Genomic DNA, 14,373 nt, shown 5'->3' with positions numbered 1-14,373 from the left:
CTGATTCTATGAGCCACATTTGTGCCACGTCCCTCGAGGCAAGCCCAAACAAGTGCACGTTAGGTCTTAAATTCTTAGTTTTCACACAAAAAATAATGATTTTATTGTTTTAATTGCTTTTTAAGAAGACATTTTATTAGGATGAATGAATGAACAACATTACCAAATTGGGGGTTCTCGGAGCTTCGGTGAGCGAGTGAACTGGAGTGGAGTCCCTAGCCCAACCGCTATGTTCAAAAAAAGCAAAAAAGCGTCAAATTTTCAAAAGGCGCATGCCTTTTGAAAGGGTTGTGCCTAGGACCTAGGCAAGGCGCATACCTTGAAATGTGCCTCGCCTGTACGCCTAGACGCGCCTTTTAAATCGCTGCTTCTAACATACAAACCTTTCTAGTAAAAATTGTTAAATTAACCCAATTTAATATTTTAAAAGTGTTAACATGATAAATCATAATATATAAGTGTTAATCCAATATCCATAGTCATATCCAATGCTTACATTAAATAAGCATGAGAAAGCACTACAAAAATTCTTGCTGGCCTCTTTCCAAAATCTGATCCAGGCATCTGCCCCCACTTCAGATGTACAACCTATTATAAATTTGAAAGCATCCTTTGTAATTGCTTCCCATATAGTAACTCCTTAATTGAGGTTGCTGACCTTAAATCCCACCCAATAGCATGCCCCATTATTTTCCTCTACCACCCTCTTCCATAAGGCATTATGTTCTCTCCCAAACCTCCACAAGCATAACAAAGCTGCCAAGGGCCTCAAGACCAATCAAAATCTCTACCACCCTCTCCCAATCCAATCATTTACAATCTAAGGGTTTTCCTCTACAATAAGCCTCTAAAATCTCATGGCTATTGATAGGCATAGGCCTCACAACAAAAACAAAAGCTTATCACAATTGATAACATTAGGCTTCACACCAAAGACAAAAGCTTGACTCTCATTGAGTCACCTGACCCACCAGTCCAAATTAGATGATAAGATAACCCGATAACCATAAATATCTTAAGGATTTGGGTTTCCCAAGGACAACCTATCAAAGATCAACTTTATATATGCAAAAAATTAAAGAAAAACCACTTCTCACAAAACCTTAATTACAACTACTCTAGTATATGTGTCAGGCCACTCTTCATTTGGTTGGTGGGGGGAGGCATTTTAACCTAACATTGAAGGCATAAAATGGTCATATTATCCTTATGAATCCACAATGGTTGATCTTATCAGGCCTTTCTATGTGTTAATCTTTGAAAAAGATTACTGTCAAGGACACATGTCAAGGTTCGCAATTACAACCCCCTTTCTAGGGTGGCATTGAAGAGCAAAATGCATCCATGAGCACATAGAGACAGGCAATTCTATATCTTGACAAGTTTGCTTTTGTATTGGCATTACACATCATAATTTCAAACAAAATTAGTTTCCAGGTAGCAGAAAGACACACAAACAGAAAATGATGACAATGATAATAGTTATATATTACTATCACTGTATCACATGAAAGGCATCAAGGTAATTAAAACTTTTTATAGTAAAAATACAATTTATTCAAAAGAAAAAAAAAACAAGTATGCAAGGTGCACACGGAATGATATCCCTTAAAAGAGAAAAAGAAAGAAATGAACAGCATGGAAAAAAAAAAACAATCCTGCACAGAAATGAATATATCAGCCATTGTATGAATGATGCTTGTGCCCAAAAACAAAACAGAAAAAGCACACCAAAACCAAGATCACTACCATAAGACGCACTCACACGTCAAAAACGAGTTCTGATTTTCTTGAAATGTTTATTTAATTTGTGGTGTTTTGAGTTTATAATAACAAAATGAAAGTCCTATGCTAAAAGCAACCTATGGAAGAAATATACTACCTGTATTCATCACTGACCCCATAAGAGAAGACAACATCAGGAAACTCTTCTAGGACTGCTGCTGCACATGAGTTCATCAAATTCAAAGCTTTCTCATCATTTGGTTTCTCAAATTCATGGGCCTCAGAAAATCTACCAAAAGCAACAAAACAAAGGTTTATGCCCCTGGCGAAGCATCAAGCCAACCAAGCAATAAAACTCCACTTCATTAAAGATTTACTACTCTACAAAATCCGAACTTAAATACGTATGTAGGTAATAAAGACTTGTTTTTTTGTTGCTATTATTTCCATTTTTAATCACCACATTAAGTGAAGATGATTGTGATATGATTGTCAACTGTCAAATTAGTCCATGAATTGGCCATTCTCCACAATCCAGGTATGTCATAGATGCACTTATGCAAAGACTAAGGTCCTTGTTTTTCTTAATTTGTAACTGCTGTTAGTTTTTTTCTGTTAATATATACTTGATGTCACCAATCAAAGAAAATGGAAGAGACAATGTTTCTTGAATTCTACCAATCTCCTTATCCAATCTGATTAAAAATAATATTTATTATGCAAAATGTTAAGGATGAAGATATAACATTCCAATAGAATGTTGTTCTATAGCACAGTCAACATTAACTGTCAGTGAAATATAAATGTTCCACCATGCAAAGAGGTTACTACGGATCAAGGTGTTGCATGTGCTACTGACAAGGTTTCCAGAAAGAAGAAATGCTACAAAATCCAGTAGCCTGTTGTAGTTTCAGAAAGCAGGAGACTGTTTTACAACCATGGTTGGTAAAATTGACTATGTCCTGAAATTTAAGTATATAAAAGAGCATTTTTAAAGGTCCATGATACAAGATGGATCATAAATGCCATCATTCCACAGTCAAGGATGTGGAAGCCATGCTGAAAAGTGATTGAAGAGCATCTAACTGTGCAGAGGTTACAAGGGTGCAAGAGGTTGATTAGAGGGTGGATGGATGACTTTGATAGTTGACTGTAGGGTGGAAAAATGGTGATAGGAATTAGGGAAGTGAAGATGTGAGGGTGATGGATGGTGTGACCTAATCTAATGATCAGGATCCAACAGCCAGAAAAAACAAAAACATCTAGGTTTTCATTCTTTTTACTTTTTGGGGAATGGGGACCTATTTTTGGGCCATGTTTTGGTATCCCCTTTCACTTTTTCCTTTATGGTTAATGAAGAGTTTGTAATACCAGATAAAAAAAAAAAAATCTAGATTGTCTTTACCCGAAAAAAAAAATCAATGCACATTTGAATAAGATAATAGGAAAGAATCTTGTAGAACATGACAGATTGGTAAGGTAAATCCAATTCTTTTAACCATAATGAAGATTATTTAATGATCAAAAGGTAGATTATAAAGAAAGAGCACCCAATACAGAAGGGGTCCCATAAAAAGGGAAGGAAAACAAGTGCAAGAAGCAAAAGAAAGGACAAAATGCACTACATTGGAAGCACATTTCTACTAACACCCTCTTGAGTAAGCAAGTTCTCCATAGAGTTGGCAGATCTCGGGCCCAATAAAATAAGGGATTCAGCCTAGCCACCAATTATATTGCCTCTTTCATCAGATGTCTCAGCACCTTTTAAGGCTGGAAGAACAACCAATCACCCACTTAAAATAACCTGACAATTACCCCCCCCCCCTTCAAATAACCAATCCTCTAAGCTCATAAAAGAGAAAATTTTGAGATGTTAAGAAGGAAAGGAGCTCAGCTCTTGTGAAATCAGCCACTGCCATTGGTCCAGAGTAATCATAAGGATGGTTTAGAAAAATTCTCTATAAACCCCACTAGTGCCAGAGTTTGCTGCACATAAGTCCACCACAGGGTTAGACATCTCAGGAGAAACCAGAGTTTTCTAAACTGAAGGACATTCCAATAAAAAAAAAATCAAAATTTGTTCTACAGTCGTAAGTGAAGAAAAAGGTTCCTTAGTCAGAGATACTTTGTACAGAATATTATCCTTCAACTTAAGGTCCTAATCTAGATGTTAGTATTTTCAATATATGGAAGATGGGGAGTGTGAGTGAATGTGATACAAACAAAATTTAAGCATATATATGTGATACAACTTAGGTGTGTATCATATATATATATATATGGAAGATGGGGGTGTGAGTGAATGTGATACAAACAAAATTTAAGCATATATATGTGATACAACTTAGGTGTGTATCATATATATACATGGAAGATGGGGGGTGTGAGTGAATGTGATACAAACAAAATTTAAGCATATATATGTGATACAACTTAGGTTTGTATCATATAACTAATCAAAAATAAGCACTTGCACAAACAAAATGACTGAATAATGCTAAATCTCTTTTTTTTATCAATAGCAAAGGCAATAATATTATTAAAACAAATATTAAGTTCTAGAATAGAGTGAAAGGGGAAGGATAAACTCTCTTAGCCCCTCCCCAAATGAATTACATCATATCCCTTCCCACCCCTTGTTTGGCAAGTGTATCAGCAAAAACATTTGCATCTCTATTGACCCACTTATAAGTCACCTCTACCCCTTGTAGCCAATTAACAATTTTCCTCTTCTCATATATGTAGAACCACCATCCAGCCTCCTCTTCTTTCTGGAGCCAGCTTATAACAAGCTTTGAATCTCCCTCAATTAGCAAATTCCTGATGTTCAGCTCCTTAGCCTTTTTAATCCCTTCCATAACCGCCATATTTTCCACCCTCAAGAGTCTCCCACTCCAATAGAGCCTGAGTAGAATGCAATAACATTACCATCCTCATTCCTGAACACTCCTCCAATGCCTGATAGGCCCAGGTTCCCTTCACTACTACCATTAAAATTAAGCTTAACAACATCTGTAGGTGGTGGGAACCAAACTAACCCCAATTCCTCAACCACCCCCTGGAACATCCTTGAAGAGTTCCAAAGACTTCACCCGATGGATCGCCTTGATGATAACAACTTTAATAATGGCTTCTCTACTTCGATCTTTTCCAAGAAATATTCATTGATTCCTCTCTTCCCAAATTGTCCAACACACTGCTGCCCATGTGCATCTCCAAAGCAATCTTCCCCTCTTCCTTGGCCAGCTCTATATGTCATGACTCTTAAGAAATGGGCTTCCTTGACATGATCTATAAGAGCCTATTGGCCACCCAAGGTCCAATTTGAAGGGCCTAGTTAGAGGTACAATAAATAGCCAAATTTTAGGCCGATGGCCAATAACTGAGAATATGAGTTTTTACAACACTCATTTTCAAGAATTTCTTCTCTGTTAATGCTCTTGCATCTCTCTATAGGTCTTTATTATGACCAATCAGCCAGATTCTCCACATAAGGGAGGTCAAAAGTCCAGTTTCTACAATCATTGGAACTTCCACAAATTGTAATTAGTGTTAGACAACTATGCCCTTTAGCCCCACTCAGATTGATGTACCTTTTTTGACATTTAATGTAAATGAATAAAGTACATAATTGATTCATGTCATTGTGGTGTGTTTCTGTGTAATACCCTTAAACTGGACACTTAATGAAACTCGTGTTAGTTTAGAATCTTCACAACCGTTGGATAGATCAGGGGAGATTTATCCTGCCGAGGCTGAAACTGATGTGCCGCCAAGTTGGTTGGGGTGGCTTGTCTCAACTGCCAGGGTGAGACCTAAAGTACATGCATTGTGGGTTTTCTTGAAACCCTGAACTAGACCAAAATTCCAATATTGCCCTAGACCTTGGAGATAGATGGGCAAAACTGGAATGTTACACCTGACCCCTAGACTCGATTATGATACTGCACTAGGTGTCGGATTGGGCTGCCTTTGATATGCCAATCAATGAGATCCTTAGAGAGGGTCAAAACCTGGGTATGTTGGGACAGTCTGAGAATTCAACTGAGTGGGTGATCATAGTGAAAGGATCAACCCCTTTATCGGGCAAAGTGAATGATCGGTGATGCACTCTCTCTAATGGAAACCTAAACTGCCGGCAGTTGATTTCAACCGTTGAAATTTGTTTTGCAAAATATATATATATATATATATATATATATATATATATATATATATATATATATATATATATTATGGTTTCAAAATGTTTGCAAAAGGTTTTAATTCCCGAGATCCATGTGAGTAGAGAGTGTTGTTCCTTGTAGTCAAGTGATATACATATATAAAGATCAATGTTTGGGTCCCACGCCATACAAGGATAGCCAACTGGGCAGCAGGTTAAGAGGTTAAGTGAGCACATAGACTTAATGGGCCTAAAGCCCATTCAAACTGGCTTAATAAGATTAATTAAATAGGGGGCGGTTCTGAGATTTCGATCAACAGATACGATAAGGGATTATCCCTATCCACTAAAAGAGTCCAGATCCAAATAAAGATTTGGATTAGGAAACTCCTAATAGGATTAGGAGAGCCTCTCTTTAAGGCTATAAATAGGAGAGTAGGGTAGACCTCCAAACACACTCACAGTCAGCTGAATTAAGAGAAAAGACAACACACAGTTTGACTACTCCCGTCTTCTGCTCTTTTCTTCCTGTTCTTGTCGCCCCTACCCAGTTTGATATCCACCAGTGGGAGTGATCAAGAACCATTCTTAATATTTCTTCTGTTGATTCTGCTTCACATCACACTGTGTCATCTTCAGTGGGAGCAGATTTTGGTTTTCTCCTTGGGTGTGAACACCTTCGTTGGGAGTTATTGTTACTCCGTATCAGGTATATCCCTCTCCTCCCTTTTGGTTTCAGATCTGATCTGGTTTGTATCAATATTGATCTTTGAAAATGCAGTTTTCTAAAATAGGGAATGTCATTCCCAGATGGGAGAGAAAGAAATTTTTGAAATTTCGCCCAACCTTCTTGCAGGGTTTGGCCATCCATACGATGGATCTATCATCCCTTCAGTTAGTTCCATCAAACTTTGCAGGGAGAAAATCAACCTTTTCAGCCATCATAAATAGCAAAAAAAAACAACCCAAAATAGCAGCACTGATGTTGGACAAGCACTCAAATCAGCAATGAACAAGGCAGAAAATTACTTCAGCCGAACACAGTACTCTTCAGAAAAGTATGATGAGGGCTGAAGCATGAAATACAGACAAATCCAAGGCAACTTCAGTAGGAAACTTTAGAGAAGAATCAAAAATCCTCCAATAAACACTACAGAATTAGGGCAACACAAACTAGGGTTCCAAGGAAATGATAAGCAAGAGAAGAAAATACCCTAGGGCAGCACAAAAACTAGACTTCCAAGGACTGATAACAGTCGATTATGACAATAGTGTGATGCACCACCCTGAATGAGAAGTTTTTCAGATCAGCTTGAAGAGAGGACCTGATGTCTGTTGAAGTTCCTCAGTCAGGAGCAAAAGAAACCAGGTTCGAAACTGCTGCTGTTGTGGAAGGAAGAAACCAAACTGTTGAGATTCCTTAATCTGTGACTATTCAAAACTGAACCACAAGGAGAAAAGCTGCTGCCGCCCTGGAGAAATCAGTACACAGACGGAGGAAGAAAACAAATCTGCTGCCGCCTAGGAGAGAAGATCAGAACTCCTTCAAGACTTGTCAGTTTCAGCTGATTTTCTGAGAGAAAGAAGAAGGTTTTGGGCAACACAGCTGGTCAGAAATCCTTTCAGACAAAAGCTTTCAAGAGGAACAAGGGTTAGGATTAAAGAGAACAGCCCTAACACTAGCCAAAACACCCTAAGAACAAAAAACCCTAATATGCCCAATGAATGAGCAAGGAAAGAGCAGAGATTATAGAGCAGCCTGCTCTAATACCATGTCAACAGACCCAGAGCAGATAACAAAATTTTGGGGATGAAGTGAAAATAATAATAAAAATAATAAATAAGAGAAACAATACAATAAGGACTACAATAAAATGGTACATCAGGGAGTTTCTTCACACTTACGACAGCGTAGGGAGGTTGATTCCCCATCAAAAGAACCTACGTCACTCCCTTTTGAAAATTTGACGATTTTTTGCTTTTTTTGAACATAGAGGTTGGGTCGAGGACTCCGCCCCCGGACCCCCGTGCCCCTCAAGGCAAGCCCAAACAAATCCACGTTAGGTCTTAAATTCTTAGTTTTCGTTCGCTCACCTAACGTGGACTTGTTTGAGCTTGCCTCGAGGGGCGTGGCACAAAGACAGCTCGTAGAATAAGGAATGTAATATGTTTTACATTACATTAGCTACTTGAAGTAATGCAACTGAGTGAAAAAAGAGATTAGAGGTTTTACATGCTTAAAAATGTAATATGTTTTGAATACGCTTTACATCTTATGTTTATGTATTTTAATTTTAGATAATAGGTTTTTTAAAACATTATTTTAAAATTGAAGTTTATATTTTTTATCAATATTATGTTTAATATTTTTTTGAATTTTTTGGCATTTCTTTTAATTTTCTGACTTTTTTTATTTTTTACAATTTTTTAGTATTTTTGCGCCTTGCTTCAAAAAGGCATGTGCCTCAAGCGCAAATTGACCCTTGCGCTTTTAAAACACTGAGTTCCATTTTGATTTCTATGTTGAGGGAAAGGAACTTGAAGGTTACTTGAATGGGACTGTATGTAAACCTGATGAGGTTGAGGCTTATAGTAAAGTCTATACACAATGGAAGCTAGACAATAGAAAGTTATTCTCCTGGATTTTGAGCTCCATTGTGCCTCACATTAGTGTCCCTATGAGAAGACTGAGGACTACCTATAAGATGTATGCCTATTTGAAAAAGGTTTATAATCAGTCCAATATGGCTCGGCAATACCATATTGAATCTGAAATCTTTGCTTATTTCCAGGGGGACAAAAAGATACAAGAATACTATTCATGCTTTATTGATCTCTAGCTGAATATGAACTTGTTCATATTGAACCATATAATCTCGTTGAATGTGTCAAGTATTTGCAAAAACATTTTGAAAATAGGAAAGTTAACAAGTTTCTCATGAGGCTGAGACCTGAGTATGAAATAATCAAGTCAAATATTTTAAGGAACTCTTCCCAACTTAGACTCTGTGATGGGAGAGTTATTGAGGGAAGAAACTAGACTCCTAACTACTGCAAACATAGAAGGGAAACATCCTAATTCAAGGATCGGTACAGTTTTCTTGCATGAGGGAATAAGAAATCTGGTGGAAAAGACCCTTCTAAAACTCAATGCTATGAATGTAAAGGATATGGACATATAGCCTCTCATTACTGAAAGAAGAATGTCTACACATTGCAAACAACAAGGACATATCATTCCAAATTGCCCAATTCGTCCACCCAAGGGGCCCATGAAGAAGAATCAACCACGAGATTATCAAGCATCTAAGGGATGAGTGTCTGATACCCCTATTTCCAAGGGAGAATCCTCTGCTTCCATGAATAAGGAAGAGATACAACAACCGGTATCCTCTACCATCTCATCTGCCTTTTCTGCTATCAGCCTATCTGGTGAGTTCTCCGGTTATTGCTCCTCTCCCTCTCACGTTTGGATAATTGATTCTGGTGCTACAAATCATATGACTGGGGCCTATCCTGAACCTTCAAACAGACTGTCTGAAACCAACCATAGACATATTGTCACTGCTAATGGTGAGAAACTTGACATCATTGGGAGTGATGACGTGTATCAAACTTTCCCCCTCAAATTCCTTGTCCCTTGCTAAAACCTTCCTTGTTCCTAAACTTACTGCCAACCTTATTTCAGTTGGTCAATTAGTTGATGAAAAAAATATTCTAACATTTTCCTCTGATGGTTGTTTGATTCAGGACTAGTGCACTGGGAAGGTGAAAGGGAAGGGGCATATGATGGGTCGCTTGTTTGCATTGGAGTTTGAGAAATCTCCATCAGCATCATCCTCTGCATTTTTGAGCTCTTCTACATTGAGTCCTGTTTTGAGTCAGAGAAACTATGTCTGGGATTTGTGGCATAAACACTTGGGCCACCCAAATTCTGAAAAAAAAATAAATACTTATTTGAGTCTGGTTTTATTTTAACTAAAATTCCTTCTATGAAATCCTTTGATACATCGTGTGTTTCTTGTTGTTTGAGTAAGAGTCATGTTTTACTGTTCACTCACCGAGCTGAACATGCTACTTCGCCTTTTGAAATTATTCATAGTGATGTTTGGACTTCATATGTTGTTTCTCGGATGGGATACAAGTAGTTTGTGCTATTCATTGATGATTGTACCAGATACAATTGGATCTACTTTCTCAAACGCAAATCAGAAGTTTTTCCAACCTTTAGGTTGCTTCATAACATGGTTCGAGTTTGTTTCCAAGTGAATGTGCAAACCTTACACTTAAACTCAAGGGGAGAATATAGTGACGGAGAATTTTTGGCTTACCTGAAACATCATGGCATACAAATCCAACAATGCTGCCCAAACACTCCTCAGCAAAATGGTGTGGCAGAAAGAAAGAATGGTCACATTCTCAATGTTGTAAGGACTCTCCTACAAGAACCACATTCTAGGTTAAGGCTGTTAGCAATATATCTGATCAATTGTATCCCATCTTTTGTGCTTGCTACCAGTTCTTCTCATCAAAAGATGTTTGGATCCCCCCTAGATCTTTCCCATCTTCATGTCTATGTTGTGTTCATATTCCTCCTCGTGAATGTTCAAAGCTTTCAGCTCAATCTGTCATGTGCGCTTTTGTGAGGTATAGCCCTAACCACAAGGGTTTCATTTGTTACGATCCCTCAGCACGTCGTATTCGTATTTCTTGAAATGTGATTTTTCTTGAGCATATCTCCTTTTTTCAAGAATTGCCAAGTTATTTGCACCCTCTGTTTCATTTTGCATGATTTTGAACAATAGGGTACCCCATCATCCACTGTTGAGAAGGAACTTCTCGTCTTCTCTAGCAAGCGGGTTCGTGGTCTAGCTCCTACGCCTACGACCCCTCTTCCTCCTAGTCAGGATACCTCGACCATCAAAAACAACCCTATAAGTGATGCCTCAGTTTTAGATTCCTCATGTTCCTTTACGTCGTTCTACTTGTATTTCTAGACCACCTGACCGCTATGGTTTTCCTTCAAACGATAATTCCTTCTCTACTGTTTTGACCTCTACAGATATTCCTCGTTCTTACCAACAGGCTAGTAGCAATCCTCAATGGCAAGAAGCCATGGATGCAAAGATTCAAGCTTTGCATGAGAATGACACTTGAGACCTTGTCCCAACACCTTCAGATGGCTCTATTATTGGGAGAAAATGGGTCTACCCCATCAAGCTGAAATCTTATGGGTCTTTGGACCGTTATGAAGCCAGGCTTTTGGCACAAGGATATAAGCAGGAGTATGGCATTGACTATGAAGAGACTTTTGCTCCAGTAGCCAAAGATTACTACAGTTTGTGTTCTAGAGGTGGGTGACCGGGCCTTGATCTCTTCCCATTCTCCGCCCCTTTATTAACCCAATCCTATCTACCTCCGATAAAAGTCGACTCAGCACATCAGCAACTAGTGTGAACAAGAAAGGGGAGAGTGGGTCACCTTATCTTAGGCCCCTGCAAGCTGGGAAGAAGTCATTTACTACTCCATTTACCAAAACTAAGCAATGACAAGAAGTAACGCAACCAGTAACCCAATTACACCACTTGTTACCAAAACCACACTTCTGTAAAACCTCTAACTAGAAACTCCAGTCCACTAAATCATAAGCCTTCTCCAAGTCCAGCTTACAGACAAAGCCTTGATTGCTTGATCTTCTCATCTCTTCTACACATTCATTTGCTATTAGAATCTGATCAATTATTTGTCGGCCTTGCACAAAGGCGCCTTGAGCTTGACTGATGAGGGGAGGACCTTTCTAATCCTCAAAAACAATACCTTAGCCAAAATCCTGTAGATGCTAGTCACCAGACTAATTGGTCTAAAGTCTTTAGGGTGAGTAGCCTCTTTCTTCTTTGGAATCAGAACTAAATGTAGAGAACACAGATGTGGGCCCCACTGCAGTGGTCCCCACTGTGTTCATAGGACAGTAGTGTAGTTATTTGTTTCAGTTATAGTAGTGTCAGTTTGAGTCAGTTTGTTAATTCAGTTGTTATTTATTTCAGCTTTTATTTACTTTATTTATTATGTAAGTACCAAGGGCAGATGTGTCCTTTCCATTATGTACTAAACATAACCTATAAATATTAAGAGAGTGGCGGCGGCAGATCAGTTAGAATCTGTCCCTCCTTTCAACAACTTGTGTTCTCTTGTTTCTCTTCTATTCTCTCTCCTTTCTCCCTCTTTTTCTTCTGTTTTGCAAACCTAAAACCTATTAGGATTCAAGACTGATTACAGTCTTGATCTTCTACTTGGTATCAGAGCCTATCTAGGGCTTCTCATGTGTGTCTAGTCCAGCCGACCACATAAGGACTAGCTAGGGCTGGAAGCTTTGAAGAAGTTTTTCGGTGGCTGAATCTTGGAGATTACCAGGAGAGGTTCGCAGCAGTTGAAGACTTGACGCGGCTTGCAGAGAGTTGGTAAACAAGAAGAGGCAGCGAAGGTTAGGGTTCAAGTAACCCTAGAAGACAGTAAACCGAAGTACATAAGTAAGTTTTTTTTACTGGGTTTCAGAGACTGCAATCAGTCGAGATAGGTTGGACCTATCTAGAAAAAGGGGCTGAACTGTGTTCAAGTTTGTTCTAGGGTTTGGCTTGTCGAACTGTGTTTAAGTTTGTTTCTAGGGTTTGACTGTTGAGCCGAACCCCCCTCTTTAAAGGTGATTAGTTTTTAGGGTTTCATATTGCCCTACGACAAGTCCCACTTGTGCGGACTACTTGGAGAGTGTAGCTGAGCACTTACTTCAGACCTACAGTTGAAACCCTAATTTTGCTCCCGCAACAATGGGCCCCACAGTAGTGATTTCAGAAAATAGCATCTCAGATTGATAGGCTGCTTGATATTGTGCATGCCGATTGATTTCATATCAGATTTGAGTTGATTTCTTGCATATACTGTGATAGGCGATTGATTTCAGATCAGATTTGGGTTGGTTTCAAATCAGATCAAATTTGTGTTGGTTTCGGATCAGATTTCAGACTTGCTTGTTTGACTCTGTTTTCTGGTATAGCTGCTCTAACAGTTTGTAGCCACTGAATCTTGATCAAAGATGGAGTTTAAGGGTCAGGGAGAAAGTAGTTTTGGAAACCACAGTTATGGTAGTGTAACTGAAACCGGGTTTCAGATTACAACTATGAGATTTGATGGGTCAAATTATTTGGAGTGGGCGCAATCAGCCATGATGGCTATTGGAGGAAGGGGAAAATTGGGTTACCTCTTGGGAGATGTGAAAGAACCTTCCAAGGAAGACCCAACATACACCAAGTGGGTTCAAGAGAACTATTTGGTCATGGCATGGCTGTGTAATTCTATGCAGCCACATATCAGCCGAAATTATTTGTGGGCAAAGACAGCCAAAGAGATATGGGATGTTGTGAAAGAAACCTATTCCCAACCCCTTAATGTTGCCAGAGCCTATGAACTGAAGTGTGAGGTGAACAGCCTTAAACAAGGAGAGAAGCCAATTTCTGTCTACTTCTCTACCTTGAAATCCTTGTGGCATGAGATTGACCATCTAGAGACCCTTGAGTGGGAGAGTCCCAAAGATGCACAGACTCACAGAAAGCAAGTCGAGACGAATAGGGTATTTGAGTTTCTAGCTGGTTTGAATTCAGAATATGACATTGTGCACAACAGATATTGACAAGAGATAGTGTGACCCTCTCTCAAGCATACTCCCTGGTGCATAGTGAAGAGACCAGGAGGAAAGTCATGATGCAGCCTCAGCCCTCTTTCCCAGCCTTGACAGCTATTAAACCCAAGCCAGAGGGTGACTCAAAAAGGGACCGGAAGAAGGAAGATAAACGGGATCTGGTATGTGAATATTGCAAGAAACCCAAGCACACAAAAGATACTTGTTGGAAGCTACATTCTCACTTGGTCCCAGCAAAACTAAGAAATAAGAAGGGTAATGCTCATATGGCAGTGAACACTGATTCAACATCCTCATCAGGCACATCCCTAGAGACTTTAGTTGTTGTTCGGGCTGCCCTCATACAATTGGAAAAGGAAGTTGGGAGTTCAGCTCAGCCATCTCAGTCACCATCAGCTCCTGCCACATCTGCATTTGCACATTCAGGTACTCGAGCCTCAGCTTACCATGCTTCAGCTCCAGGTAATACTGATCACTGCTGGGTAATAGATTCAGGTGCATCTGACCATATGACTAGCTTGCCATCTTTGTTCACTTCTTATCACTTGTCCTCTGGCCGAGATAGAGTATCCATTGCTGATGGCTCTCTTGTTCCCATTTCGGGCAAGGGGGACATCAAGCTATCGGATACTATCTCTTTATCTTTTGTCTTGAATGTTTCTAAGCTTGATACTAACCTGCTTTCAGTTAGTAGTATTACCAAACACATGAACTGTTCAGTAACCTTTTTCCCTGACCGATGTGTTTTTCAGGATTTGGAGATGAGGAAGGTGATTGGGACTGGCTGTTAGAC

The 14,373-nt window shown here is 39.1% G+C and overlaps 1 protein-coding gene across 5 annotated transcripts in view; it reads right to left on the bottom strand.

Moving 5' to 3' along the window:
- Positions 1-14,373, bottom strand: part of LOC148876328 (tRNA(His) guanylyltransferase 2-like) — a 60,629-nt gene that overhangs the window by 8,197 nt on the left and 38,059 nt on the right. For 4 of the 5 annotated variants that reach the window (XM_088966611.1, XM_088966615.1, XM_088966614.1 and 1 more), the window contains one exon: positions 1,883-2,014. The exons of the other annotated variant lie outside the window; for it this stretch is intronic. In XM_088966611.1, the coding sequence (XP_088822737.1) occupies positions 1,883-2,014 (132 nt within the window). The remainder of the gene's footprint in view (positions 1-1,882; positions 2,015-14,373) is intronic. 5 annotated transcript variants of the gene reach the window in all.

Source organism: Nelumbo lutea, chromosome 1 (genome assembly GCF_056320005.1).
Source record: "Nelumbo lutea isolate HS-2025 chromosome 1, American lotus-T2T, whole genome shotgun sequence".
In the NCBI taxonomy this organism is placed as follows: domain Eukaryota; kingdom Viridiplantae; phylum Streptophyta; class Magnoliopsida; order Proteales; family Nelumbonaceae; genus Nelumbo; species Nelumbo lutea.
The sequence above is the reverse complement of the archived record's forward strand: the minus strand, read 5'-3'. Positions and strand labels throughout refer to the sequence as shown.